The sequence below is a fragment of the Colletotrichum aenigma genome (genome assembly GCF_013390185.1).
Source record: "Colletotrichum aenigma strain Cg56 chromosome Unknown KSG_Cg56_contig10, whole genome shotgun sequence".
Lineage (NCBI taxonomy): Eukaryota > Fungi > Ascomycota > Sordariomycetes > Glomerellales > Glomerellaceae > Colletotrichum > Colletotrichum aenigma.
In genome coordinates, this window is record NW_023500916.1 from 397,054 (window position 1) to 421,391 (window position 24,338).

The 24,338-nt window shown below is 50.6% G+C and overlaps 7 protein-coding genes across 7 annotated transcripts; 6 read left to right on the top strand and 1 right to left on the bottom strand.

The window, feature by feature from the left end:
• Positions 1–970: 970 nt before the first annotated feature.
• Positions 971–1,480, top strand: CGCA056_v013962 (uncharacterized protein; the record flags this gene model as incomplete). The annotated part of the gene is made up of 1 exon (XM_037329204.1): positions 971–1,480. One exon carries the CDS (start codon positions 971–973, stop codon positions 1,478–1,480), a length of 510 nt encoding a protein of 169 aa, XP_037171970.1.
• Positions 1,481–9,671: 8,191 nt separating this feature from the next.
• CGCA056_v013963 (Trichothecene C-15 hydroxylase) lies at positions 9,672–11,389 on the top strand (the record flags this gene model as incomplete). The annotated part of the gene is made up of 5 exons (XM_037329205.1): positions 9,672–9,725; positions 9,788–10,582; positions 10,634–10,948; positions 10,997–11,163; positions 11,227–11,389. The coding sequence occupies 5 exons, from the start codon at positions 9,672–9,674 to the stop codon at positions 11,387–11,389; spliced, it is 1,494 nt and encodes a 497-aa protein (XP_037171971.1).
• Positions 11,390–14,769: 3,380 nt separating this feature from the next.
• CGCA056_v013964 (uncharacterized protein) lies at positions 14,770–15,330 on the bottom strand (the record flags this gene model as incomplete). Its single annotated transcript, XM_037329206.1, has 3 exons — positions 14,770–14,773; positions 14,819–15,114; positions 15,178–15,330. The coding sequence occupies 3 exons, from the start codon at positions 15,328–15,330 to the stop codon at positions 14,770–14,772; spliced, it is 453 nt and encodes a 150-aa protein (XP_037171964.1).
• Positions 15,331–16,462: 1,132 nt separating this feature from the next.
• CGCA056_v013965 (D-xylose 1-dehydrogenase) lies at positions 16,463–17,033 on the top strand (the record flags this gene model as incomplete). Its single annotated transcript, XM_037329207.1, has 2 exons — positions 16,463–16,524; positions 16,580–17,033. The coding sequence occupies 2 exons, from the start codon at positions 16,463–16,465 to the stop codon at positions 17,031–17,033; spliced, it is 516 nt and encodes a 171-aa protein (XP_037171965.1).
• Positions 17,034–17,063: 30 nt separating this feature from the next.
• CGCA056_v013966 (D-xylose 1-dehydrogenase) lies at positions 17,064–17,717 on the top strand (the record flags this gene model as incomplete). Its single annotated transcript, XM_037329208.1, has 1 exon — positions 17,064–17,717. One exon carries the CDS (start codon positions 17,064–17,066, stop codon positions 17,715–17,717), a length of 654 nt encoding a protein of 217 aa, XP_037171966.1.
• A 794-nt stretch (positions 17,718–18,511) lies between these two features.
• CGCA056_v013967 (uncharacterized protein) lies at positions 18,512–22,865 on the top strand (the record flags this gene model as incomplete). Its single annotated transcript, XM_037329209.1, has 6 exons — positions 18,512–18,700; positions 18,752–18,767; positions 19,418–19,804; positions 19,874–21,217; positions 21,278–22,539; positions 22,602–22,865. The coding sequence occupies 6 exons, from the start codon at positions 18,512–18,514 to the stop codon at positions 22,863–22,865; spliced, it is 3,462 nt and encodes a 1,153-aa protein (XP_037171967.1).
• Positions 22,866–23,130: 265 nt separating this feature from the next.
• Positions 23,131–23,756, top strand: CGCA056_v013968 (uncharacterized protein; the record flags this gene model as incomplete). The annotated part of the gene is made up of 2 exons (XM_037329210.1): positions 23,131–23,590; positions 23,653–23,756. 2 exons carry the CDS (start codon positions 23,131–23,133, stop codon positions 23,754–23,756), a joined length of 564 nt encoding a protein of 187 aa, XP_037171972.1.
• Positions 23,757–24,338: the final 582 nt, after the last annotated feature.

Consider the following 24,338-nt stretch of genomic DNA (forward strand, 5'->3'; position numbering starts at 1 on the left):
CTACCCTCAAGATGGCCGTGATCCAATGAGACCAGGGATTGAGATGGATTTCTCCGATGGCGTACTTGAGAAGGCTTGTTGTGATTGTAATGATACTCCAAAAGACTTGTTTTTTTTTGTTCAGCTCATTGTCCGCGAAGCTTGTCATTGGATCGGCCTAGGCCAGCAACGGGAACCGGTGCATCAAGCTGGCTTGCATTGGACCGGACGGATCGTGGGGAAGCTCGACGGATGCCCGGGAACGAGATGGCTTAAACACAGTCGAACAATTTCTTTTGCAGTGTACCTGCCGGTCCGGAGCCAGGTGGCGGCTGGCGCAATTCGCATGCAGAAAAGTTCACCTCAATCGACGACGCGACAAAAGCGCCAGCTCACATGCACGTAAGGGTGCGATAACCAGCCTAGATCAGCAAGCTACCAAATGATAAAACCTCACCGAGCCGGCGGATATGACGTGTTGCACAAGCAATTTATGAATGCGTGATGAGTCGTTTCTTAAGAAAGCCTGCAGATGAGGTTTTTGGCCCAGACTAAACACAACTCAACGTTGAACGGGCAAAAACGCCTAAGTTGCGGTCGATGATTGTTAGCAAGCTACTTGGAACCTGTTACCGTAGCTTTGAATTTGCTGACAGCAGCTGTAAGCTGCTGTCAGAATATCTTCTCCTGCAAGAGACTGGAGTCCCTAGCTATGTCGTGGAAAATTGGGCAGGCGAGTGAGGTAGAAGGGTTGTGACCGTTCAGCGGGGAAATTATGCATACGTAGGTCTGACAGCCAAGACCTCAGAACGCCTTAGTCCTGCCTGACTGGCTGTGTAGACGCCAGCCTGATTGAAGAAGAGAGCTCGAGGTGAGCTTGGGGGTTCAAGGTCTACCCCGAAATCTGTGCGTGAGTAGTGCGCCCTCTCTTCTTCATATCTCGCAAGTTCTGTCTAGGCAGTCCTAAGGCTGCGTGCATCCACAAACAGCGATGGCGGATCCTCTATCGATCGCTGCGAGTATCGCGGGTCTTGTAGGCCTTGCTGACATTGTCTTCGCCCGCTTGGTGAAGTTCGGGCGATCTGTCAAGAATGCAGAAGACGAGATTCGACACCTTGCTCAGGAGATCAATCTCCTTGGAGGAGCCCTGAACAGCCTCGAACGACTAGCCCAGGTCCTGAAAGACGATGCTTTCGACACAAACCTACGAATGCACAACATGGACGACTGCAGGGAGACTTTGAAAGAGATAAATAAGAAGCTGGAAAAGCTGGAGGCCACTTCTAGTTTGATGAAGCAGAAGCTCATGTGGCCATTTACCAAAGACCGTGTGAAGGAATGGCTCGACGATCTGTCCAAACACAAAGAAAACATCAATCTAGCGCTGTCCGCTAATTCCCTGCATGCCATGCTACGAGTTTTGTCCCAGGAAGGCTATCACGCTACAGAGATTCTGGCCGAGATCAAGGAAACGCGGAAGATCACTAGTCGAATCCCCTAAGACTTCGAACGACCAAGGTCTTGAATTTCTTCTTGAAGTACAAACCACAGAAGAACTACGACATGAGCATACGCCTGCGATAGTCGGGAAGCGGAACCTGGCTTCAAAAGCTCCAAGACTTCTAGCATTGATTATCTGAGCCCGGCTCTAAGTTGTGGCTCAAGGGCATCCCCGGAGCGGGCAAGACTGTACTTGCGGGCTCAATCATCAAGTCAGCTCTGAAAAGGAGCACTGAAGCTATTCCGTCTGCTTTCTTCTTTTGCGATTATAAGGAAGCAGACACTCACACGATTGAGAACATCTTGGGCGCCTTAGTTTATCAACTTTCTATTCAGAAAGAAAACGCCTATATAATGCTTGAACGATACTACAACGAGTTATATCCCATTAACGGCCTTCTAAAACAACCTACTAGAAAGGCCCTGCAAAAGCTGTTGAGGAGGATACTAGAGTTGTTTGATCGCACTTATCTCGTAGTTGATGGCCTCGGCGAATGTGGCTAATTAACTGACGAAGTAGTAGAGTGTCTGTTTGACATCTCGGAGGACGCTGATAATGTTTCAATTGCCCTTCTCAGTAGAGATGAGGATGAAATTCGAAGCCGACTAGAGGGCAGCTTTACCCCTATTGAGATTGCAGCGCACAAGGAAGATATTACTGAGTATGTCACGGCTGAAATTCAGGAGAGAATTCGGTCTAGAAGGTTGCGCATAAGCAACCTATATCTCAAGGGAGAGATCCTCCAGGGGCTGATTGACGGCACTAAGGGCATGTAAGTTCAAGTTTGTTGACCTTTAGCTTTCATCTTCTATTATTCAGGATTAACGACATAATGAAGGTTCCGATGGGTAGCCTGTCAGCTGGGTCATCTTGGAGAGTGCGATTCAGATCAATAATGCCGAGACTCCCTCAAGTCGCTGCCCCCAACCCTTGACGAGACCTATGAGCGGATCCTCAGACGAGTGCCTAAGAGCAAGTAAAACCTAATGGAACTAGCTCTCAATTGCATTGCTCACGCCTCACCAAAGCTTAATCTCCACTAACTACAGGAGATACTGTCAGTTCCAGAGCCTAGAGCATCGCTTGACGCCGGGAGCGTTATTCGAGAAGAGTCTATTACCCCGATATTGTAGTAGCCTCATTCGAAAGTCCACGGATGGTCTCTCTCTGGAGTTTTCTCATTTTTCAGTGATGGAGTTTCTTGAGAAGGCCCCCTCACAACACCTGGGATTCGAGTGGATGCGTGTCTCAAAATCTCGGGCGTATGCTTTGTTGGCAGTCCAGTGCCTCAAATTAATCCAGCTCCAGAATTTCTACCGACCGAAAATCGAGTTACACACGGAAGTAGACGAAATAGATTCCAGAAACCAACATCATCCGTTGTATTCGCATGCCTCTACACGTTGGCTCGAATATGCGCGGGGAGAGTAGGAAAACGAGACGGTCTTCGACCTGGCGGTCTCCCTCTTCCACCCCTCCAAAACCTGTTACTTCACTTCGTGGGCAAATCATCTCGCCAGAGGAACCGGACCCGGTCCCAAAGGAATTGTCGAGGAAACCGTTTCGCTTTTTATCCACCCCGACTTTACACCTCTGCATATGGCAGCGGCTCTTTCCCCACCCCGGATCTGCTGCTTCTTGATGAAACACGGGGTGAGGGTGAATCTTGAGAGTCCTATGGGTCGACCGTTGCAATGTGCGGTCCAAACCCTGCCAGTTGGATACTCCCCATGGGCAACAGGCTCCCTGAAACCCACTGGGGCTTTCGTCGTACAAGATAGCCAACAAGATCATATCGCCACTGTAGACACCATCAGGTGCCTATGCCGAGAAGGTGCACCCCTCAATCTTCAGTGCTGCAATCAATTTTCTGGCATGAGCCTGGTGCAGCTATCTCTCGACGCATTTGGAAGATCGAATACTTTTCGGGTCACGATGGCACTCATTAGAGAGGGAGCACGGCTTGAAGAGACTGACAGCCTCATCGTGCAACAACACATAGAAGACCTCGATCTTCAGGAAAATGAGGACGAAATTCGGGCATTTCTTAAATTCCTTGGCAGTTGCTCTGATCAATCGACCGCACATCATCGAATGAGCGCTGTTCTACGGAAGTGTGCAGTTGCTTGCAACCTCAAATTCACCAAGGACCCGACGATCATTGACACCAAGCTTTCCCTAACGAATGATGAGCTTGAGAAGCATGCAGTAGGAGCAGTCACTGTAGCAAACACTCGGGTCCTCGAAAAAATGCTTTGCGATCCACGTCTCAAAGTTGCGTCTGTTGTAGATGCCGACGGGGATTCACTGCTACATCTAACTCTGCGTGGCTGCCGCGGAGCAGAGATAACGGCTCTACACGTAGAGCTCGTCAAAAAGCTTCTTGACGCAGGATGTGACGTCAAAATGACCAACAGGAAGGGAATTGACCCATTACAGAGTTGGGACTGGTCGACCGATGATATGGAAAATCCCCCTACCAGCAAGTTGGAATTATTTGATGAAGTAGCCCATTTACTCGCAGATCATGGTGCGCGCTGTGATCTTCAGGACACAGAGAAACGGACTGCCTTGCATCTCCACATATCTGAGCCCTTCCGATTGCGTGCATTGCTCAAGTATCAGCCAACAGAGAGCGTTAAGAAAGCAATGGAGACGACGGACAATAATGGTTACACCCCACTGACTCTGTGCCTGTGGAAGATGTTGACACGGTCGGCTTCGATTCTTCTCGCTCAGCAAATCACAATCACGGCTAAGATGACCGAAAGTCCGATCGCGGCACTATCACTTGTTGTGAGGGAGGGCGACGAAAATACATTCGATGCTCTGCTGCAATCCGGGATCAACTTCAGTTTTAAGGACACCGAAACTCTTTTGCATCATCTTGGCCCCAAGACATCATTGCATTTTGTCCGTCGACTGAAGGCTTTGTATCCAGAGTCTTCTGGACATCGCTTCAATAGCCACACGCCACTCGAATCCTACCTGATATGCTGCCTTGAAACCAGCGGAGTCAGGGACATCAATGACTCAATCATAGACGAACTAGCCATATTGGACACGTCCGAGAGCGAGGTCAGCAAAGCCATGACGTGGGAGTGCTTCACGTCCCGAATACTGAGCAGCACCTTGCATTTGCCAAGATCATGGACTGGCATTAGCGAAGATTTGGCTGAAAAGGATGACAGACAGGTCATCAGCGAGAACGTAAGCATCAATCTGATACGGCTTGGGTATTTGAAATCCTTCGAGTCTTGCTTCGGAAAGTCCGCAATTATTCCTCTCATGCAGCCATTCAGCACTCTGACGGAACTTTCGAAACCTTGGTCTCGATTGAAAGCTTTAGTTTCCGAAGTCCTCCGTCAGACACAGCATTGGGACTCTCTTAGGGAATCTCCCGGCATCATTCTCTTACTGAAGGTGGCAGCTCATTCATATAATTTAAGAATCGTCAAGTTGCTGCTTCAAAAGGAAGTCAGCGTTCATCAACGTGTTGATGGACTGTCTGCTCTGGAAAGCTTTGTTAAAACCCCGAGATTGGACGGTCTTATGCATACGTGTAGCGCCAAGTCAGAAGACACTGACGACGAGGAAAACTAATGCGCGAAGAGAATTCTTGATCTCCTACTCCGCCATTTCGACAAATCACGCATCAACGAGGTTATTCCAGATGGTAGTGGACTTGCGCTAATCCATTTGCCGAATGCGTGGGGTGCGGAATGGGTTATTGAGAAGATCGTGGATAACGGCGCAAATCCGAATCTCCGTGTAGACAAGCATCCCTACAGACCTGCGGCCGTCTACCAATTTTTCAAACAACGGTGGTGTTCCGGATACGTCGAAACGATTCTCAAAAAAGGAGCTGACCTAACGCTGACCGACGACTTCGGGTTTGACACAGCCTTGATAGCTGCAATGTGTCGAGCAGTACCAGTATTGACTGAGATCTACGTCGATATCAAACCAGGAGCCAAGAAGGATTGGCACGATAAGATGGACTGGTGCAAAAAGTGTCGTCTTTCTGTCCCCTTGGAGAATATGTCCCTAATCTGCACGGGAGTCACCGCGCTACATCTTGGAGCCTTGTGCCAGTCTACCGACGTACTGTGCTTCTACAATGACCACAAACTCATGGAGGATCTTGAGGTGAGGTCTGACGAAGGCTTTACGCCGCTGCACTTCGCAGCATCACAGGGCCGCGTCAGTAATGTCAAATACTTGTCCGCTCTTGGCTGCGATATCGACGCTCGTGGCAAAGATGGAAGCTCCCCTCTTCACCTTGCTGCAAGAAGCAACAAGATAGAGGCCTGTCGAGTGCTCATCAAAGCAGGATGCAAGTCGTTTGAGGATTCGGTTGGGATGACGCCCGCGCTTTATGCACACCAAGCCGGCAATGAGGAGCTTGCAAATTTGCTTGACACTGTCAAGTCGGCTTCTAGCGTTGCACATGTTGAGATCGAGCGACGCCGAAAAAGATCGTTGGCCTTGGCTTTCAAGATTGCAATTGAAAAGGACGATTTGACGATGTGTAAATACTTACATGCCAAAGGGATGCGATCTCGAGACTTATCTCAACGACTGTGCTAGCGGCTCGCTACTGGTACAAGCCGTAACACAAAAACGGATCGCGATCATTGAGTGGATGTTGCAGCAAAGGGTCTCAATGACCACTGCAGTGAGTGGCTCCAAGCCCGTTGAGTTAGCAATTCACCTGGTGCTCAAGGACGCCGAATTGGTGGACGTGTTGCCGGCCAGTCTAGAGAACTATACAAAAAACGGAGGGAGGCTTTTAAGAGAGACCCCAAACTTGGTTTCAACAGCCGTGCGCAACAGAAATATCAAGGGGTTGGGGGTTCTCATCCAATACGTGAAGGGTAACCAGGACTACTGCGGGTCAGTATTAAAGGTTGAATTAAGTTGTCATGCGACTAAATTCCACATGCAGGAAACTTTGGTCTATACATCCTGATAGAGTTATTTCTTCTCTGGTGAACGAGGCTGAAACGTCAACCGGATTGACACCTCTGCACATAGCAGCAGACTGGGGGGCTTTGGGAGCTGTCCAGGTACTGCTAGAGGTCGGAGCTGAACTCAACGCTGAGTCTAAGTGGCTTAACACACCGCTGTATCACGCCATCACTCCATTTAACAACACTGACGAAGCCGTTGCTTTGCATCTGATTCAAGGAGGTGCAGATCTCGAAAGGCGCAATGTCTGGTACGAAACTCCAGCCATAAAGGCAGCGAAATTCTGGCGCAAACAGATATTGATGGCGCTGGTCAACGCGGATGTTAATACCAATGCATCAAACACCAATTTAGAATCACCAGCGCACTGGACGGCAAAAATGGGCAACGTGGTGGCGTTTGCAGACCTCATGCATCGAGGGGTAGACCCTTGTAGGGTGGATACTGTAGGGGGGTTTTCAGCTTTCCACCACGCGATCGAAGACTCGAAATTCGTCTCGTTCCTACTAAACTCAAATTTAAGTCTTGAATACTCCGTCTGCTTCCCGTGGCATCTATACTCCGGGAATCAGGCGGCTTGGCTAACGACTGCCTATCCGCTTTTCCGGAAGAGATACGGACTAAAAGCGCTTCAAAAGTTCGCAAATCTTGTGCCCAGCGACAGTCAAGCACCTCTCTGCAAAGGGGCTAGAGTTGGAGCAGTCCTGGTCATGGAAAACCTCCTGGAGCTTGGTGTCCCCATAGACCTCGAAGGTTGTCCTTCTGGCTCAGCCCTGATGGAAGCTTGCGAATTCGGACGAAAAGAATCAGTTGAATACCTCGTTCGTCGCGGGGCCGTACTTTCGTACAATGGAGCCAATGGTTTTCAGTCAGCAATCAAGTCGGCGAAAGGAAATGAGAAAATTCTGAGGTGGCTGCTGGTTGATCGGTTCATTGATCAACAGAAGCTCACAGACGGTTGCGATGGTATTCCCCACGACGAAACAAATCGCGGACCTTTCTCTTGGGGTGGACCCATCCAGGCTGAGCTGATGATCAGTGGTCGAATGGAACGACTTTGTCATCAGTCTAGTCGGGAATACTGGTCTTACCTGATGAAGGAAAAGATCAGATGGCGGGGAAGGATTCTGCCTCCGAACACACGCCGACGCACGGTATCCCACTCCAACATCGTTCCGCAGGAGATTGTAAGAATCCATCCCCAAGGCTACAATTCCAATGGGCATGAGGAGGCCTGGTTTTCGAAGAAGGCGTCGAAGATTCAGTCCGATGGCAGGTGCTGGTATATGTCCTACATAGACACGCCGTGAGCATGGTTGCGGTATTCCTGTCTGCGCAATGAATCCATTGTTAACGGCATCAATTCTGCGTATCCTTTCCCTACCATATGCTTCTTTGTGTGAAACAAACTGCGCAAATTCTTCCTGTATCATGCAATACTACCGTGGAAACATGAGATATCGGCGTCAACATCCTAATTACCGGGAGTTTCTCGCGGAGTCGCCTTTAAAATGGTATTGAAAACAAGCTTATGAAGTCATTTTGATGTTCTTGACCCTGGTACTTGCTTGCACCAAGCACCACCTCCAAAAGTTGCCCCACACCGAGTGGCTGCTCCGCGTTGACTTCAGTCGCGACGGACGGTTCAAATGATCGATGATCTCGTTCGAGGTTCGCGAGCATGACATTTCATCCTTCGGGCTCAACTTCTAGGCCAAAATATCGAACGATTGTTTATTGAGGTTGTGGAAGTTGATGTCTCAAAGACCGGAAGATAACCACGTCCCAAAGTCCTTGATACGCGTATTCGGTTGAGTACCTAGCAACATCGCACATGGCTTCACGCTTGCGGATCCGAAACCGAGGGTGCTGCACTGCACCGTCACAACATGCGCGACGAGATTTATCGAAAGATTTGAGAAACATATTGCTATACAGATGGCGCAGATCAATTGGTTGCATCTGAATGCAACAACATCCGCAGAGACGACCCCGAAGACTTGCCTAAGCAGCCCCTTGTTATCACGTATCGACCGCAATCAATTAGCGAGATCAGTGCCGCCCGGGATTCGAACCTGGCGCACGCGAGCCCCACACGGCTAAATTCCCCGTCAACGAATTCTTGTTTCTGTTGCAGCGTGCTTGATAGGAGTGAATCCTCTCGACGACCTGCCAAGCCGAGAGATGGAAAAGTGTGCGTCGCAGATGAGGTTTGTGATACGCGGAGTTAGAAAAGCATTAACCGCCTGTCGAGATCGTTTTCTTATCCCCGGTGTGTTGGATCGTAGCGGAGTTGGCATCAAATTTGTCGATCCCCTTTTTTAAACCTCGGCGTCGCTTTCGGGGTGTCGATGCCATCTAATGTCCCGCCAGTGTGGCGGAAATTTGGGGTTCGTCCAGCTTTATGGGACGCGACGAGTGATCTGCGACCCGTTCTTGAACGCAGCCACAGGCAGAGCTGGCAGACTCGAGAGGGCCAATGGTCAACCCGCCTCCGTCCCATGTTCCGCCATACTTTTCCCCCGCGACGCGAGTAATGAGCTGTCAGGGCAAGCTTGTGGCACAGTTTCCCAAACCCAGCTCAACGGCGATGAACCCCGCGGTGATCGTAATCCTCGACAGGCTATTCGTTCGTTCAGCAGCTGTCATCCAGATGCCGTTCGGTAGTGAAGCGGCGGAGCCATGCATCCCGTCTAGCGCGTATCGACCAATCCAGAGCGAGAGCGAACCCGAGACCGACTCCCTTACACCGTGCTATGCTGGGCAGCGTGGCATTGCTAGAGAAGCATGGACGCTCTCTTCATACCGGCTGCGGGCCGCGACTGCGCGGAGAGGGAACCGTCGCTTTGCTGGCCGTCGGTAATTCGAGTGAAACGCTGCGGGTGGAGTCGAGCTCGCGCGAGCAATGGGCAGAAGCAATGTCAGCGGAACGAGACATGGGATGGGGAGGTGTCACTTTGCACATGTTCACCTAGAGATAGGACTTCTTCTAGAACCCGAGCAGAGGGCCTTGTTGCCCATGGAGCTCCAGAAGGGCAATCCCCGCCTTTAAGGCTTAGACAGCTGCTTGTCGTACTCGCTCTCGTCTGAAGTCAGGAATAAAACCAGCGCGATGGAACGCCCTACCAGACGGTTCGGGAGCTCAGGCCTCAAGCTCTTTCTCGAACACCCTTTTCACTCTTTTTGTTGCATCTCGGCCTTCAAAGACACTAGACGCATCATGGCGCTCCTCACCTTTAGTCTGGCCAACACGGTCGGCCTGGCTTTTGGCCTGGTGAGTTGACTCGGGTACCAGTACCGACGATGATCGTGGTAATCTAACAAACTTTAAACCAGTTCTTCCTCTACACCTTCGGGCATATGTTCTACAACCTCTACCTCCACCCACTCCGAAGATTCCCCGGTCCCTTCTGGATGCGCGCAACATGGCTTCCATTCTGCTACAAGCTATGCACGGGTACTTTGCCCTACGATATGCTCGACCTTCATAGACAGTACGGAACGGTTGTGCGTATCGGCCCCGACGAGCTTGCGTTCCACGACTCCCGCGCATGGAAGGACATTATGGGTCACCGCCCCAGCGGCGGCGCCGAGATGGACAAGTCGCAGAAGTTCTACCGTGCCGTTCCCGGTGCCCCCTCCGATATCGTCAACTCCGGCCGTGAGGAGCACTCCGCCCTCCGTCGCTCCCTGGCGCACGGTTTCAGCGAGCGCAGCATGCGTGACCAGCAGCCCATCATCAAGCAGTACATCGACCTCCTCTTCCAAAGGCTTCACGAACATTGCGACAAGGGTGCTAAGGCTCTCGACTTGGCTGCTTGGTACAACTACACCACCTTCGACATCATCGGCGACTTGGCTTTCGGCGAGGCTTTCGGCAGCTTGGACAACTCCGACTACCACCCTTGGGTGAAGGCAATTTTCCAGATGGCGCGTGTTGGCACCGTCCTCCAGACCATTACCCACTACCCCTTCCTCGGAACTATCATGATGGCCTTGGTCCCTGAGAGTGTCAAGCGCGAGCAACAAAAGCACGAGGAATTCACTACGGCCAAGCTGCAGCGCCGCATTGACATCGCACACGAGCGACCCGATCTTATTGAGGGTTTGTTGAGGAAGAAGGATGACTGGGTCAGTGACGCTTCTATTGCCATGCTCACTTCATAGCTAACGCCGCAACAGAACATGACTTTCCCCAAGTTGAAGGCCAACAGCAGTATTCTCATCATTGGTGGTTCCGAGACCACGGCCACCCTCCTTTCCGGCGTCACCTACTTCCTCTTGACGAACCCCATCGCGATGAAGAAGCTCACCGACGAGGTTCGCTCCGCTTTCAAGGATGAGAGCGAGATCGACTTTGTATCTTCCAGCAACCTGCCCTACCTCCTTGCCTGCTTGGAGGAGGCTCTCCGCATGTACCCTCCTGTGCCCATCGGCCTGCCCCGAGTCGTCCCCGCCGGAGGCGCCACCATTTGCGACGAGTTCATTCCTGAGGGAGTAAGTTCATCCTCACGTCGTCTACAAGCTCTGTCTGACATTTTATAGACTACCGTCTCCGTCTACCAATGGGCCATGTACTACTCCGAGAAGAACTTCGTGGACCCCAAGAGCTACCACCCCGAGAGATGGCTTGGCGACCCGGCGTTCGCTAAGGACAACAAGGACGCTTTCCAGCCCTTCCACCTCGGACCCCGCAACTGCATTGGTAGAAAGTGAGTAATCTCCCACGCGCCAGGCCACTGGGAATACGGTGACTAACACGTATACGCGTTTAGCCTGGCTTACGTCGAGATGCGCATCATCCTCGCACGCATGCTCTACAACTTTGACATGAAGATTGCCGACGATAGCCTCGACTGGGTCGGCAAGCAGAAGATTTACCTGCTATGGGAGAAGGGCCCCCTTAACGTCTATCTCACTCCCGCTAAGCGCTCTTGAGTGCGCTGTTGAGACACGTCTAGACACAGTGGATTTCCGAGGCATAATCCAGCGAATACGCGCATGGCGTCGTTTTCGTAATCGATACATACTTTATTAACGGTGTCGGCATTGCGGTGGGTGGGATACACCGAGAGCCCGTACTGAAAGTGGGCATCATCATGAGCGTTTCCTTTATCGGGTCTGGTTTGGAATTCCTAAAGCATCGTACATACGTCTCGAGAACTATAGACCTCAGCATTTCCTAGTAAATTTAAAGCATTTCCCCACAAATGAGGTTGCCTTCGGTTGGAGCCGACGCGCGGAAGGTTTCTCAACAGTTAAGGTTGCAACTCTCACGTCGTGGCCCAATGATCATCTCTACCCGCCATCCTTGCTCAGCGGGAACAGAGCTCAGTCTAGAACACCGAGCGGACTCGTCGATTGCCGTCATAGCTAAGTCTGGTTAAGCGCGCGGCAGCCATGCGACGCGAACCAGCAGCCAATTTTCTTGATCATACTCCCGTGCAACTTTGTCGGAATTCTGACTCTCTGAGCTTGAAGGTCACCCGGTCCACTTAATGGTGCCCCTCTTTGGGGGTTATACGTATGCTATACCACAAATTTCAAGGCTACTTCAGGACTGACTGAGAATATGCAAGACCATGAGATTGCTTCCGTCGATGGCATGCTGACGCGAATCAGTTCGCGGTCGAGCTCGCTGACCGCTACAAAGTTTCTTACATGGAGGTGAGCCGAATAACAAGCCGTGACTTATTCGATGTTCTATGGGCAAGTGCCCAAAACGATTTGAGTCACAACCACACCAGGGGAATACATGACGGTGTAAGTTGGATAGGATTCCTGAAGAAAGGCTCATACTGCGCTGGAGGTGAGTCCAATATGCAACAGCGCATGGAAAGGGACTGCACAGAAACAAGATCCCGATATCCTCCCAGGACTAAATGAAGGTTATATTAAGCAGCATAACAGGCCCTTATCCTTATTCTTTTTTGGTCGATAGCCCTTCGGTCATCCTGATATCCGCAACCTCAGTTGTCGTCGCTTGCAGGCTCTTGTATGTTGTTCTCAGATTCATTCAATTCGCCTCCTGCATCGTCCTCTGTTCCGGTCCATTCAGACTCTGTGTATTCCTCCAGATCATCCGAATCCTCTGTCTCGGATGGGTCCCATTGTGACACTTGATCCCACGGTGACGCCTCGACCTTCTACTTCAATACCTCAATGTTCTCGTCAACTGACTCGAGCGCTGCATCTATCATCCGCTCCCGAATCTGAAGACTAATGGCCTCGTACGTCCGCAACGATCCCCATTGCTTCCAGTCCCTCTTTTCACTAGTAAGTGGCTGCAAGACTGCTATAGCTCCGTGGTAAATACCATCTTCGAGATGCTGGCGGATGCGCTGTAGTCTGCTGATGTCAAGTTCCAAGCTTCGATCTCGAAGTTTCTTGTATAGCGCAAAAAATGCAGTTTGCTCTTGAGAAGTAGGCCTTCGACAAGAACCCAAGTTCCATTCTGGGGTGTACAGAGCGCTGATAAAGTCGTCCCAAGGTGTGTTCCCCAGTCGTCTTCCTGATATACGTTCATAAGAGGAAGTTTCATGTCTATGAGGCACTGTAGTAGTTCAAGCTGGGCAATTTGTGCTGTTGCGTGTAGCAGGTTTTCTCCCTGGAATAGATCCGTGACCTGAGCGCCAAACTCTATAAGACACTTCGCCACCTCGGGTTGATCGAAGCAGATAGCGCCGCTCAATGGTCTTGCTGTGCGGTCGTGGCTCATAGCATTGATATCGGCCCCAGCCTCCAGAAGCAGACGTATTCTGGCCACTGCTGCACGTCTTGTAAGCCTTCCATAAACGTTAAATCCCATATGGTGTAAAGCAGTAGTTCCCCGAGAACCTTGTTCGTTGACTGATGCTCCTGCAGAAAGCAATATTTGCACAATAGCCTCCGGATCTTCTGCTGGTTCGATTTCTGGATTCGCAGCAAAATGTAATGCTGTCTTTCCATATGTCGAAGCTGCGTTGACCAAGCAACCGGCATCTAGTAAATAACGCACAACGTCGGCATTTCCATTTGAGGAGGCCATCATTAAGGGAGTAACTCCCTTGTAGTCCGATTGATGAATATTACTCCCTAGACGAACAAGTTCTCTTGCTGCATAAAGGTTACCGTTATGAGCTGCTAGGGCCAAAGGTGAACGGCCCTCGCGATTCCACTGATCGATAGTCCAGGGATACATGGTTATAATGCTCTGAATGTCATGCCGAGGTCTTGTAGGTTCGTCCAGATCAACAGCTTCGTGAAGCTCGGTTTGTGGTGCATCAATGATGTCGTCTCCACAAAAGGCTATAAGCCGTAGAATCTCCCCCACTCGGATTGGAACATCACCTTTCTCCAAATTACGGTTCGCGGCAAAGAACCAGTTTCTAAACAACCGGGAAGCGAGGCGTCAGCTGGATGAGGCAAGTCACAGAATAATGGGCTCTCACGGATGATAGGTGTCCTTGCGTAAACACTCAGCCCAAAGTTCTGTCAGAAATTCTAGTGTTTTTGGCCTTGCCCAGTCCATTACTGTCTTGAAAAAGAGTCTTTTGTTAGTTGTATGAGGTAACGAATGGATGTTGACAGTCTCGTGTAGGTACCCACCAACATGATGTCGTATCCCTCAGTGTCACGGTCGTCTGGAAATAGATGACCATACACCCGCATCGAGCCCTTGACCACCTCTGTGTCGTGCATTATTATACTTAATATAGTAATATCGTTGAGAGGCAACACTCTAGCTATTCTCAAAGAAGAACGCAATACGCGGAAGCTGTCTATATAAACCTGGAACGAGACAAATCGTGCGCATAGCCAAGCGGGTAACTGGTACTCGAAGGTTGCTGAAGACCTTTTTCTACCTTTGCAGCAGAGCTCGGTGCATTCGCTATTACCTCCAAAAAGTAGGCGTTGATCGTATGTGACAGATAGAGAACCGATGATAGTTCCGATCCAACTAGGATATCTTACTGCAGAAGGCCGAGTGCTGTGGCAGCGGCAGAGACATGGTTGTGGACACCTACCGGCACCTGAGAGTCTGGCTCCAAGAACGACCATGTCCATTCCGACTATTTTCTTCTCGTCCGATGGTCGTCCATCCGTAGAGAGCAGTGAGAGTTGTTTCATTTTGGTGTCCACTTCTTGTACTATAATGGCGGAACATTGCTCATGACTGAGCCCGCTTCCAAGGGCAGAAGCGCCGGACAAGGTATCATCTCCTTGCGAAGCGTCGGTTTCACAGTCCAAGTCAGGCCCTGAATCGCGATAGCGAGCGGATCGCAAAGTGAACTTTTCAACATGCAGTGACATTTGTCTTTGGTCAACGTTTGTTAGCCTCAACTGTCTGCAAGCGAACTCGTGTTTGGTGAACAGCAGTATACATACACTGTGCCCTTCAAGTTCAAGGTAACCAGCGCAAGTTGAAGGGCTGAGCGGGCATCGCGAGCTTTGTCGCGACACTGCTGTAGCACCTTTTGCATCAAAAACCATCTCGTCATTCTAGGCTTGATCTTGCCATTTTCTCTGACCTGGGTGCATTTCAGGCGAACTTTCTCGAGTTTGTTTGCGATATGGGTGATCTGGCCTCTGGCTAGCCGGAGGTCCGGACCTTCAATCTCGTTGTCGTAGAATGTCATTCCTTGCGTGCTGGCTGCCTCCACAGCAGCTCGGAGACTTTCGATCTGTGTGACACATATTCCGCATTAGTCACAGTGGTTTCAAAGAGTGCCGTTGTAACAGAACACGCTCGAACGCCTCTTTGAACTTGCCTCGTTGTTGAGTGATGCTAGCTCGTTGCCGATTTTCGGGATTTCTTGAAGCAGGTTTACCACATGGCGACAGGCCAACAACGCTTGGCCGATGGCGATGAAGCTAGCAGCAATGCCTATGGCCTCCATCTTAGGAGCAATTCGCTAACGACTTGATAGTCTCGGGGATCAGAGATGTTCCTTTCGAGTTTGAGGGGTCGAAGAACTTGTCGGAAATCCGAAGTCGACGACCAGAACCTCAGCCTGATCCGACGCATGCTACCCGACCCCGCCGCTTCCATCGTCTAACTGTGCATGAACAGTACCAATCATGTTGGCTGAAGTCGCATGCAACATGTTCGTCTATTACAAATGGACATGGTATTGGCGGCACATTCTAGCCGCCTCATCTAGTGGATGTCCATTGCCATGGAATCCTGCTGATTTGCCTAGCCAAGCCATTCGTCAAGCGACCACACCAGGACCGACCGGTAAGCCAGTCAGTTGCTGGCGTTCAATCTTCATCAAGTGAGCACTGCTGTATCCCGTGGATTGGAGATTTACGAGCCACAAGCACTCACCAATATCTCTACGTGCAACTTCTCTAACGATCCACTACTGTTGTACTCCACCCAGCAACTGAACCCGTCCAAGCTCAAACAACTCAACCCTATCGCGACCCGCTTCAACTCCACAAACACGCAATCAACATCCCCTTCTCCATGAATGAAATTGCACCCGCAACCGTGCATCCACCACATCTCACGATGCGCTCAACAGTGCAACAAGCCCTGATGGTCTAGCGGTATGATTCTCCCTTAGGGTTGTCTTTGCGACTCCTCCATTCTGGGAGAGGTCCCAGGTTCGATCCCTGGTTAGGGCCCATTGGTTTTTGTTTTGTCTGAAGTTCCAGACTTTGGCTTTTGCCGGTCGGGAGACCCATTGCAGGTCAGTGACAACTGCGATATCAGTAACCTGTTTCGATACTTACAGATACTTGTTATGGGCTCTAGCCTGACTCTTAATGACTGTCATGTCAGCATGCACTTAGGGCGTAGTTTCGTCGTTGGCATACCTCGCCCTGCGCCCTATTACATACACATCATTAGCACGCCTTACGCCCTTCCCCATCCACTAAGGGCCAACCTTAGTCAGAGTTGGGATGTTGGGCGTCGTGATTGAAGTTTAGTCTTCATAAATTCCACGACCGAACAAGTGAAAGCAAGCCTCGACTTTCTAACTGCCTTTTGCAAGTGAAGTAGCCTAACTCCGGAACGCGACCATGCCCGAGCCACAGATCATTCGTTGGGGCATCATTGCCACTGGAGGCATCGCAAAAGCATTGTGAGCCAGTTTCTGTATACTGGATAATGAATAGCATGCTAATCTTCTCTAACAGCGGAAAGGATGTTTCGGTCGACCCCGCCACACGCAATGTGAAGGATATTCGTCATGAACTGGTTGCTGCCGCATCTTCGTCGTCCAAATCGAGGGCGGAATCATTTCTAAGAGAATGTGGTGCGCCAGAGCACGCAACCGCCTACTCGTCTTATTCAGAGCTCGCTCAGGATCCCAGGGTCGATGTAATCTACATCGCGACGCCCCATTCGCACCACTACCAGAACGCCATGATGTGTTTGGAGGCCGGAAAGAATGTCCTCTGTGAGAAGGCGTTCACAGTCAACGCCAAGCAAGCTCGAGCTTTGGCCGCAAAGGCTAAGGAGAAGAACCTCCTCCTGATGGAAGGGATGTGGACGCGGTACTTCCCTTTGTCCATCTACGTTCGCGAGTTGGTCACTTCGGGCCGACTTGGACCAGTTGAACGCGTCTTGGCCAAACACAGCCTACCATAAGCAGGGCTATTCGATGATGATGATCACATCATGGGCAACCCTCGTCTTGCCGGTGGAATCCTTCTCGACGGAGGGATCTACAGTTTGACTTGGGCTTTCCAGACGCTGTACCACACGCAGGCGGCCGATTTTAGACAACGGCCCATCGTCAAGAGTGCCGTTGCCAAGTATGCGCCCACAGGTGTTGACGCAATGACGACTATTCTTCTGGAGTTTCCTCGGAGCCAAGAAAACGGTGGCACGGCACATGCAGTTGCAACGTCCTTGAGGTTGTCTAACGACGCTGTAGCAGGTGCAAACGATGCGATCGTGCCCAATATTCGGATTCAAGGTCTCAAGGGAGAAGTCCAAGTGTTTCCTCCTGCCTACAGACCCACTCGCACAAGACTTGTTCTGAAAGATGGCACGGTAGAAGACAAGCAATGGCCGCAACCGGGACCGGGAGTTGGCAGCGGATGGTACAACGGGTATGGCGTAACGCCTCATCCGGAGGGCGAAGGTCACGGTCTCTTTTGGGAAGCTGATGATGCCGGAAGGGCTCTAATCGAAGGTAGAAAAGAAGGAAGCTTCTTAGGGCTTGATGAGAGCATCTTGGCCATGGAAATCATGGATGAAGTTCGACATTCCGCTGGTCTGAGGTATGCTGAGGAGATTGAGGCCACCAAGTTTCCTACCCAGATCTAAGTGGCATCTATTGATCAATATTGAGAATTACCTTTCTTCCCTTCCAGTCCATCTTTAGGGATTGGAATCATGCATAAGCTCATTGTCAAGCTTGTGACGGGACCATCTTTGCTGTCCGTATGCTCAGGTATGCTGGGCCTACATCAGACCTCGCGGAAGCCTCGCGGCTTAATTTAGGCAAACCGGGCTTTCTGGCCGCAAGGGGTGTTTGGGCACGACGAATGGAGCTCACCACCATCTCACATAGCTCGCAGTTGTTTGTTTTCTGTCGAGCGCACACTCCACTTTCAGATCCATGAACTCCAGCATCCCCTGACTTCATAATCACACTGTAAGGTAGTCCGTCACAGCACCACTCGAACGAGATTCTCTCATTTCCATTCATCATAAGCGAGTTTGTACGAGCAGAACGCATGCAGGGCAGAGAGGAATCTACAAGTGGCTTCTTAGCTGAAGGAACTAAGACTTGGTAGTCAAGAAGTAGTCAAGAAATGCCTCAGACTCAAAACAAGGCACGTACAGCATTTGACGCTCCCAACCAAACCTCCTCACACCGCTGCAAGGTTACATGGCGACGTGCATCGCCAAAACTTCACGACATGCAGTGTGAGTATACGTAACGTAGGGAGGCACACTATCTCTCGGACATGTGCACAAAACTTCGAAGAGATATTCGTCGCAATCAGTATATCAGCTATCATTCACCCAGCCTTTAGCTTCCCTATTTTCAATGCTGTCACCTCTGACTGCCTAGCCATCGCCGCATCCGGCATCATTGATCACTTTGGGAAACCATGTTCACCCATCTTCCTGTTCTATTTGTGTGGTTTCTATATGTCGCAGAGGCTTTCCAACACAACGCTCAAAGTCACACCTTTGGTCATTTCAGTAACTCGTCAAGCCCGGCCCCGCACCCGACCTGTCTGGATGGATTAGGCTTCTGTAGCTCGTCAGAGGGGTTCACTAGCCAGAACATCACCCAAGTAAGTGACTGAGAGGGCGGTGGAATCTCGAAATTTCTGACGAGTTAGCAGATATCTCAACCTCCAGGTACGACGATCTCCGCCACAGCTGAGACCGCGCGGCGAAATGAAACACTGCATTCGACAAACGGCATTTTATCCGCCACTTCGTCTCCAATCAGCATTTCCAAAGGGCCTATCTGGAGCAACAGCACAGATCCATCAACTTCCCAGACTCCCTTGTCGTCGAAACCCGTTGAGAATCACTCAAGAGGTAATCGGACATCACCTGCCTCGACAAAGATCACTTCAATCGGAAGTTCCAGCGTCGACATCAGCAGAACATTGACCTCAAAAGACTCGGCCTCCAGTCGAATATTGACGTCAAGTAGTCTGATTCACACCTTCTCAATACCTCTTACCAGTCAAACGCCTCCATCATCTCTGACCGCCACTCAAAACAACACCGCTTCCTCTCTGCTTCAACCTTCGAATACCGAAGTGCCTGGAAGCAAGTGGACCGTTCCTTGGGTTGACCCTCCCACTACAACTTCATCCTCGGCGCATTGGACAGATAAAGCTGAATCTACAATCACCACAACACCCCCCGGAGCGTCCTTTCTGACTCTTTCCGACCTCACCGTTACAACGCCGATTCACCGAAGCAACGATTGTGCCAGGTGAGATGAATCCGCCGCCCTTTGGCCAATGCATGTTTGATTGCCTAATGCTTCGCAGTCATTGTCAAGAAAGAGAAAAAGACGAAAGAAGGCGGCGGAGACGACAACGATTTTATCTTAATCCCATTCATATGTCTCGGGTGCTTTCCTGGAGGATTTCCTCCCAATATCAGCATAGAGTTCAAGCTGCCTGAGTTCTGTATCAAGATTTTGTGGTTCGAGATCGGGAATTGCCCTAGTGACGATGGCAAGAAAGGGGGAGAAGACGGCGGCGGAGACAAAGGGGGAGACGACAGCAACGACGATGACGACGATGACGACGATGATGATGATGAAGAAGACAAATCATCCTCAGAATCATCAGCGTCGTCTTCAACATCGAGCTCTTCTTGCACAGACACCGTCACTGCGACCCACCGGACAGTGTATTGCTCTGTGACCCAAGGTCAGTCATCGCTTTGGTTTACCCTTTCAGTCTGTTGGAATAGTTTTCTGATGCATTTCCATCTCCCAGACATTCGTGGAGGCGAGAACGCAAAGGCCACTGCCGTTACTACGTGTCTCAGCAGTATCCAGACCGAGGTTACGGGCTGCGGCGTGCTCAACTCGGTCACCACAGTAACCACGACAAGGACTGGCAGCGAAAAGCCATACCCGACATGCGGCCCAGATGTTTGTGGTGACAATTGTCCGGCGCCAAGTGCGACATCTACCAGCAACCCAACCTCCACTAGCCAACCACCTCTACCGCTCCTGAAACGAGGGGATCCTGCCAATGGCGAATGGCGTGGCCCTGAGGACTACGAACTTGGTTACGACGAGTTTATGCCAGAGCAGATCAGGGAAGCTCGCAACGCCGCGACGGACCCTAACCCAGGCCCTGGCGGCTACAAACCTAAGCTTTTGAGAGTTCCGCCCTCCCATATGGACCCAGTCCACAATTTCAAAGTCTCAACTCAATGGGTATCTTTCAAAGACAATGTGGAGACATTAGCCATTGAGGGACTTTGGGGCTGTACGGCAGTGGTTGTTGTCTCTAACAGAGGTGCTTGGGTAAGCTACTTTTCGGAGGCTTTAATGGGAAGAAATAACCTGAATGATTTCAGGTCCGCGCTCGCTGACCATCGTCTCGGGTCTGGTGAGGGTGATCCAATGCGAGAGTGGAATGAGTACGGTATCGAAAACCTTATGAACGACCCAGGGGCCGGAGACCATGGGGTGATTTTCGGCGACGAGAACAATGATGACGAAAACATTGCGAGCCTCAACATACAGGCCTTCATCATCACGCCACGCCCGAGATATAGCTACTACAACGACGACGGTACTCCACGGACAGATCGCTTTCTTCAGAATCCCAATCACTTCAATATGCAGGTATTATACCCGCTCCACGTCGACTGGATCAGACAAGACTTGAACAGTGTGTTCCAGAACAGGCTTACACATTGGGTTACAACTCTTGACTATCCTACACCGATGCTTCTCTGGTCAGATTGGAAGGGATATCAGCAGAATCACTTGACACTTCAGGATACAGTCAACATACTGAAGGATGTTAACTGTGAAAAGGCCCGCGGAAAAACGATTGTTCAGTACAAACCAGCAGAGTCATGTAATGGAAGGGCTGAATGGCGTATCTTCTCAGATACCATGAGGCAACAGGGTGAATCCCAGTGGGTTCCGGAAGATGGTCAGGTATGGAGAGGTGGAAGGGCTGCTGACGAAATGGATTTGGATCCCGACCAACCGGGCCTTGCCCGCAGAAAGGTCTGCCCACGTCCGAGCCAGACTACCTCCTCATGTTCCGTCACTGTCACTGCCACGCATCAGACAGTGTTTTGTTCCGTATCTAAAGGTAAGTTCGGAGATACTTCTTCTATCAAAACAAGAACATTCACTGACTGGTTTATCCCAGCCGTGGCTGTTGGAAATGCCACCCAAACAACAGCTACGACAACATGCTTGAGCAGCGCATACACTACCGTCATAGGTTGTAGCGTCGCCAACTCAGTAGTCACAACCACGGTCGCAACCACGCAGACCTCCAGCGCAAGGGCTCTACCTACATGCGAGCCAGATTCCTGCGGTAGTTGCCAGCCGTTGCACTTGATACCACCACAAGAGCCGCCACAAGAGTCTTCCGATGAACCCATGCAGCAAAGTGTTCCTCGGCCGGTTGCGAAGCGTGGGGATACAGCCTACGGGTTCTGGCAAGACATTCACGATTCTCACAGTGGCTATCGCCAATGGATGCCAGCGCAAATCCGACAAGCACGCTTGGCGTCGCAAAATCCCTTCCCAGCAGAACCAGGAGCATTCAGGCCCACACTTCTTAAGGCAATGCCTGAAGGATTTGACTTGCCAGTATCCACGAAATTTGTGCTTTTCAAAGACAAGCCCGAGACTCTCGCCATCGAAGGACTCTGGGGCTGCACAGTCGTTCTTGTGGTATCCAATCGAGGTGCCTGGGCTGCTTACTTTTGGGAAAGGACGATGTACGATGAACAAGAAATGACACAAGCTCTAGACCAGTGGCGACATGGTACTGGAGAAGACGAAGAAATGTTTCAGTACAACGAACGTGGCCTCGACCAGCTGACCGATTATGAGCGGGATGGAGACGTGGGTGTTATGTTTGGCAACCCTGCAGACGAAGATGTTGACCATTTGAACATCAAAGCATTCATCTTCGCGCCCCGACGCAAGCCGGTATATCGAAATCCCGACGGCTCGTCAACAAGTGGTCTCAACAATGAACACTTCGCAGCGGGCGCTGTAGACCCCGACTTTGAGGATAGCGTGGAACTCATTATCAGAGACCTTCAAAGGAAGTTTAACGGCGAAATCGAGATTGATATCGTCGACTATCCCAGACCAACGCTTACACTCGCGGACTACGATTGGTGGATGGGTCTTCCTGATGATGTGGCAATGTCCGATCGGTTTCTTGTTCCTGTCATCAAGACCCTAATGGACGATGTCTGTAGGGTTCATCGAGGCAAGGTGATTCTCCAATATCAACCCTCGAGATCCGCCTGCCAAGGTCTTACAGCGAAGTGGAGAGTATTTGCGGATGTCTATGGACAGGTTTCGACGGGGGAATGGCTGCCAGAAGAGGGTCAACGCTGGCAAGGCGCAGACCCGCCAGCTGAGGGGGGAGCGGCTCAAAAGAGACAAGTCTGCTCCATGCCGACGATCATGCCTTCGTCCAACGCTTCTATAATGACAACCACGTCCAGAAGTGTACAAGGGAGATCTGTGACACCTTTTCCGTCAAGTTCACGGTTGTCGCCGAACGGTACTTGGTCATTTACTTTGCCAGCCAACACGTCAATCCCGATGACAAGACTGCTCTCAACAAGCTTCAGCTCACTTTCAACGATAAAATCGAACACAACGTCAACACCGCGTTCCAGCACACTCTCGATCAGCAGCACTCTGTTTTCTTCGATCAAATCAAATGCGACATCTACAACACGGTCCAGTACACCCCCGATGAATAGTACTGCATTTTCCACCATGATATAAAACACGATCACAGTACCACGGCTCGGCACAGCCTTGTTGAACGGCACTTCTTCGTCTGTGATATCGATCAAAACAACATCCCAGATGGTGACAAGCAAGCCCTCGTCGACAACGTCAACAACATCCTCATCCACTCCCAAGAAAACAACGACACCAATTCCTGAGAAGTTCAGATGCCTAATGGATCAAGACTGTCCTGAGTGCGAAGGATACACAGCCAAGAAATGTACATTGATTGTGATGCCAGGCATAGATCCGACCAAGGACAGCAAACCGTTCCTATGCGGTTGTCTCCCCAAGAGTCTGAGCAAATCTCCAGCGCCTACTCCACCTGCAAAAACAACCTCGGCACCTCCAGTTCAGTGGACTGGGTCCTGCAATGAGAAAGGTGGGAGATTCGAGAAAGACAGGGCCAAAGAGATTGTTGAAAAGTTCTGCGAAGTCGCGTTCGAAAACGAGTGGAGCGACGAATGGTTCGCTGAGAACAGCAGGACCACCTTCAACAAGGACGTCATATTTTATAGCGAATATGACCAACAGGTGTGGAGAGAAGATTTCGAGTTCGTCATCAAGGTCAGCATTCAGTCGCACAAACAGAATGAACCGCAAGGCGAAGGCTCGGACCTCAATAAAGCCTTGAAAAGGCTCCGAGAGGACGTTTCCGTCTGCGAGAAGGAGTTTGGTCATCTGATCAAAGATTGTGAGTTGAGGCCTCATTACCCAACCTCCATTGATACTCACAGTCTACTAACATAATACAAGGTGAATGGGTTGGGAAAGGCCCCAACCGTCTGTCTCTTCCCGCGGGAGGAAGTCGCCCTAGCCTATGCATGGTATGGGAGCTATATGCAGATATAGATGATTGAGGACAGGTGGTTCAAGACTGATTTACAAGAGAAGCGCCGTATTTAAGTGGTCTGTCAATAAATGCTTTGCTTCTTCTTTCCGCATAGCTTTCGTTCATCTCTTCTTCACCTTTTAGCCTTTGCAAGTCGAAAAAGAGCGGCTCAATTCATTCTCGAAGATTGCATCGTTTGGAGGAATTGAGATATTAGTCCTTATTGATATGCCTGATAAAATGTTTTCGAGTTTGTAATCCGCGCAAATGCGGTTGTGAAAACCCAACGTGTTGTTCAGAAGTCGATCGACGGTACTTGACGCGATTCTTTTACCCGACGATGTCGCTAAATACAATCGGCGCTGAACACACTTATGAAAGGGCGCACTGCTTCTTACAGCGAGAAGCCCGAACCGCCAGTCACCATTACAACGGCTGCAGTCTGTTTCTTTTAACTCCATGTGGTTATGTCACGTAGTTCAGTGACTTACGTAAACCCGCTGGTTATTCCGATTCTGGGGAACGTGATCTATCCCACCGGGGAAGCGTACTGAGTAAGAAGAATCCCCGAGATTAGAATCCGCTGGGCTTGAAGCTTGATGATAATCAA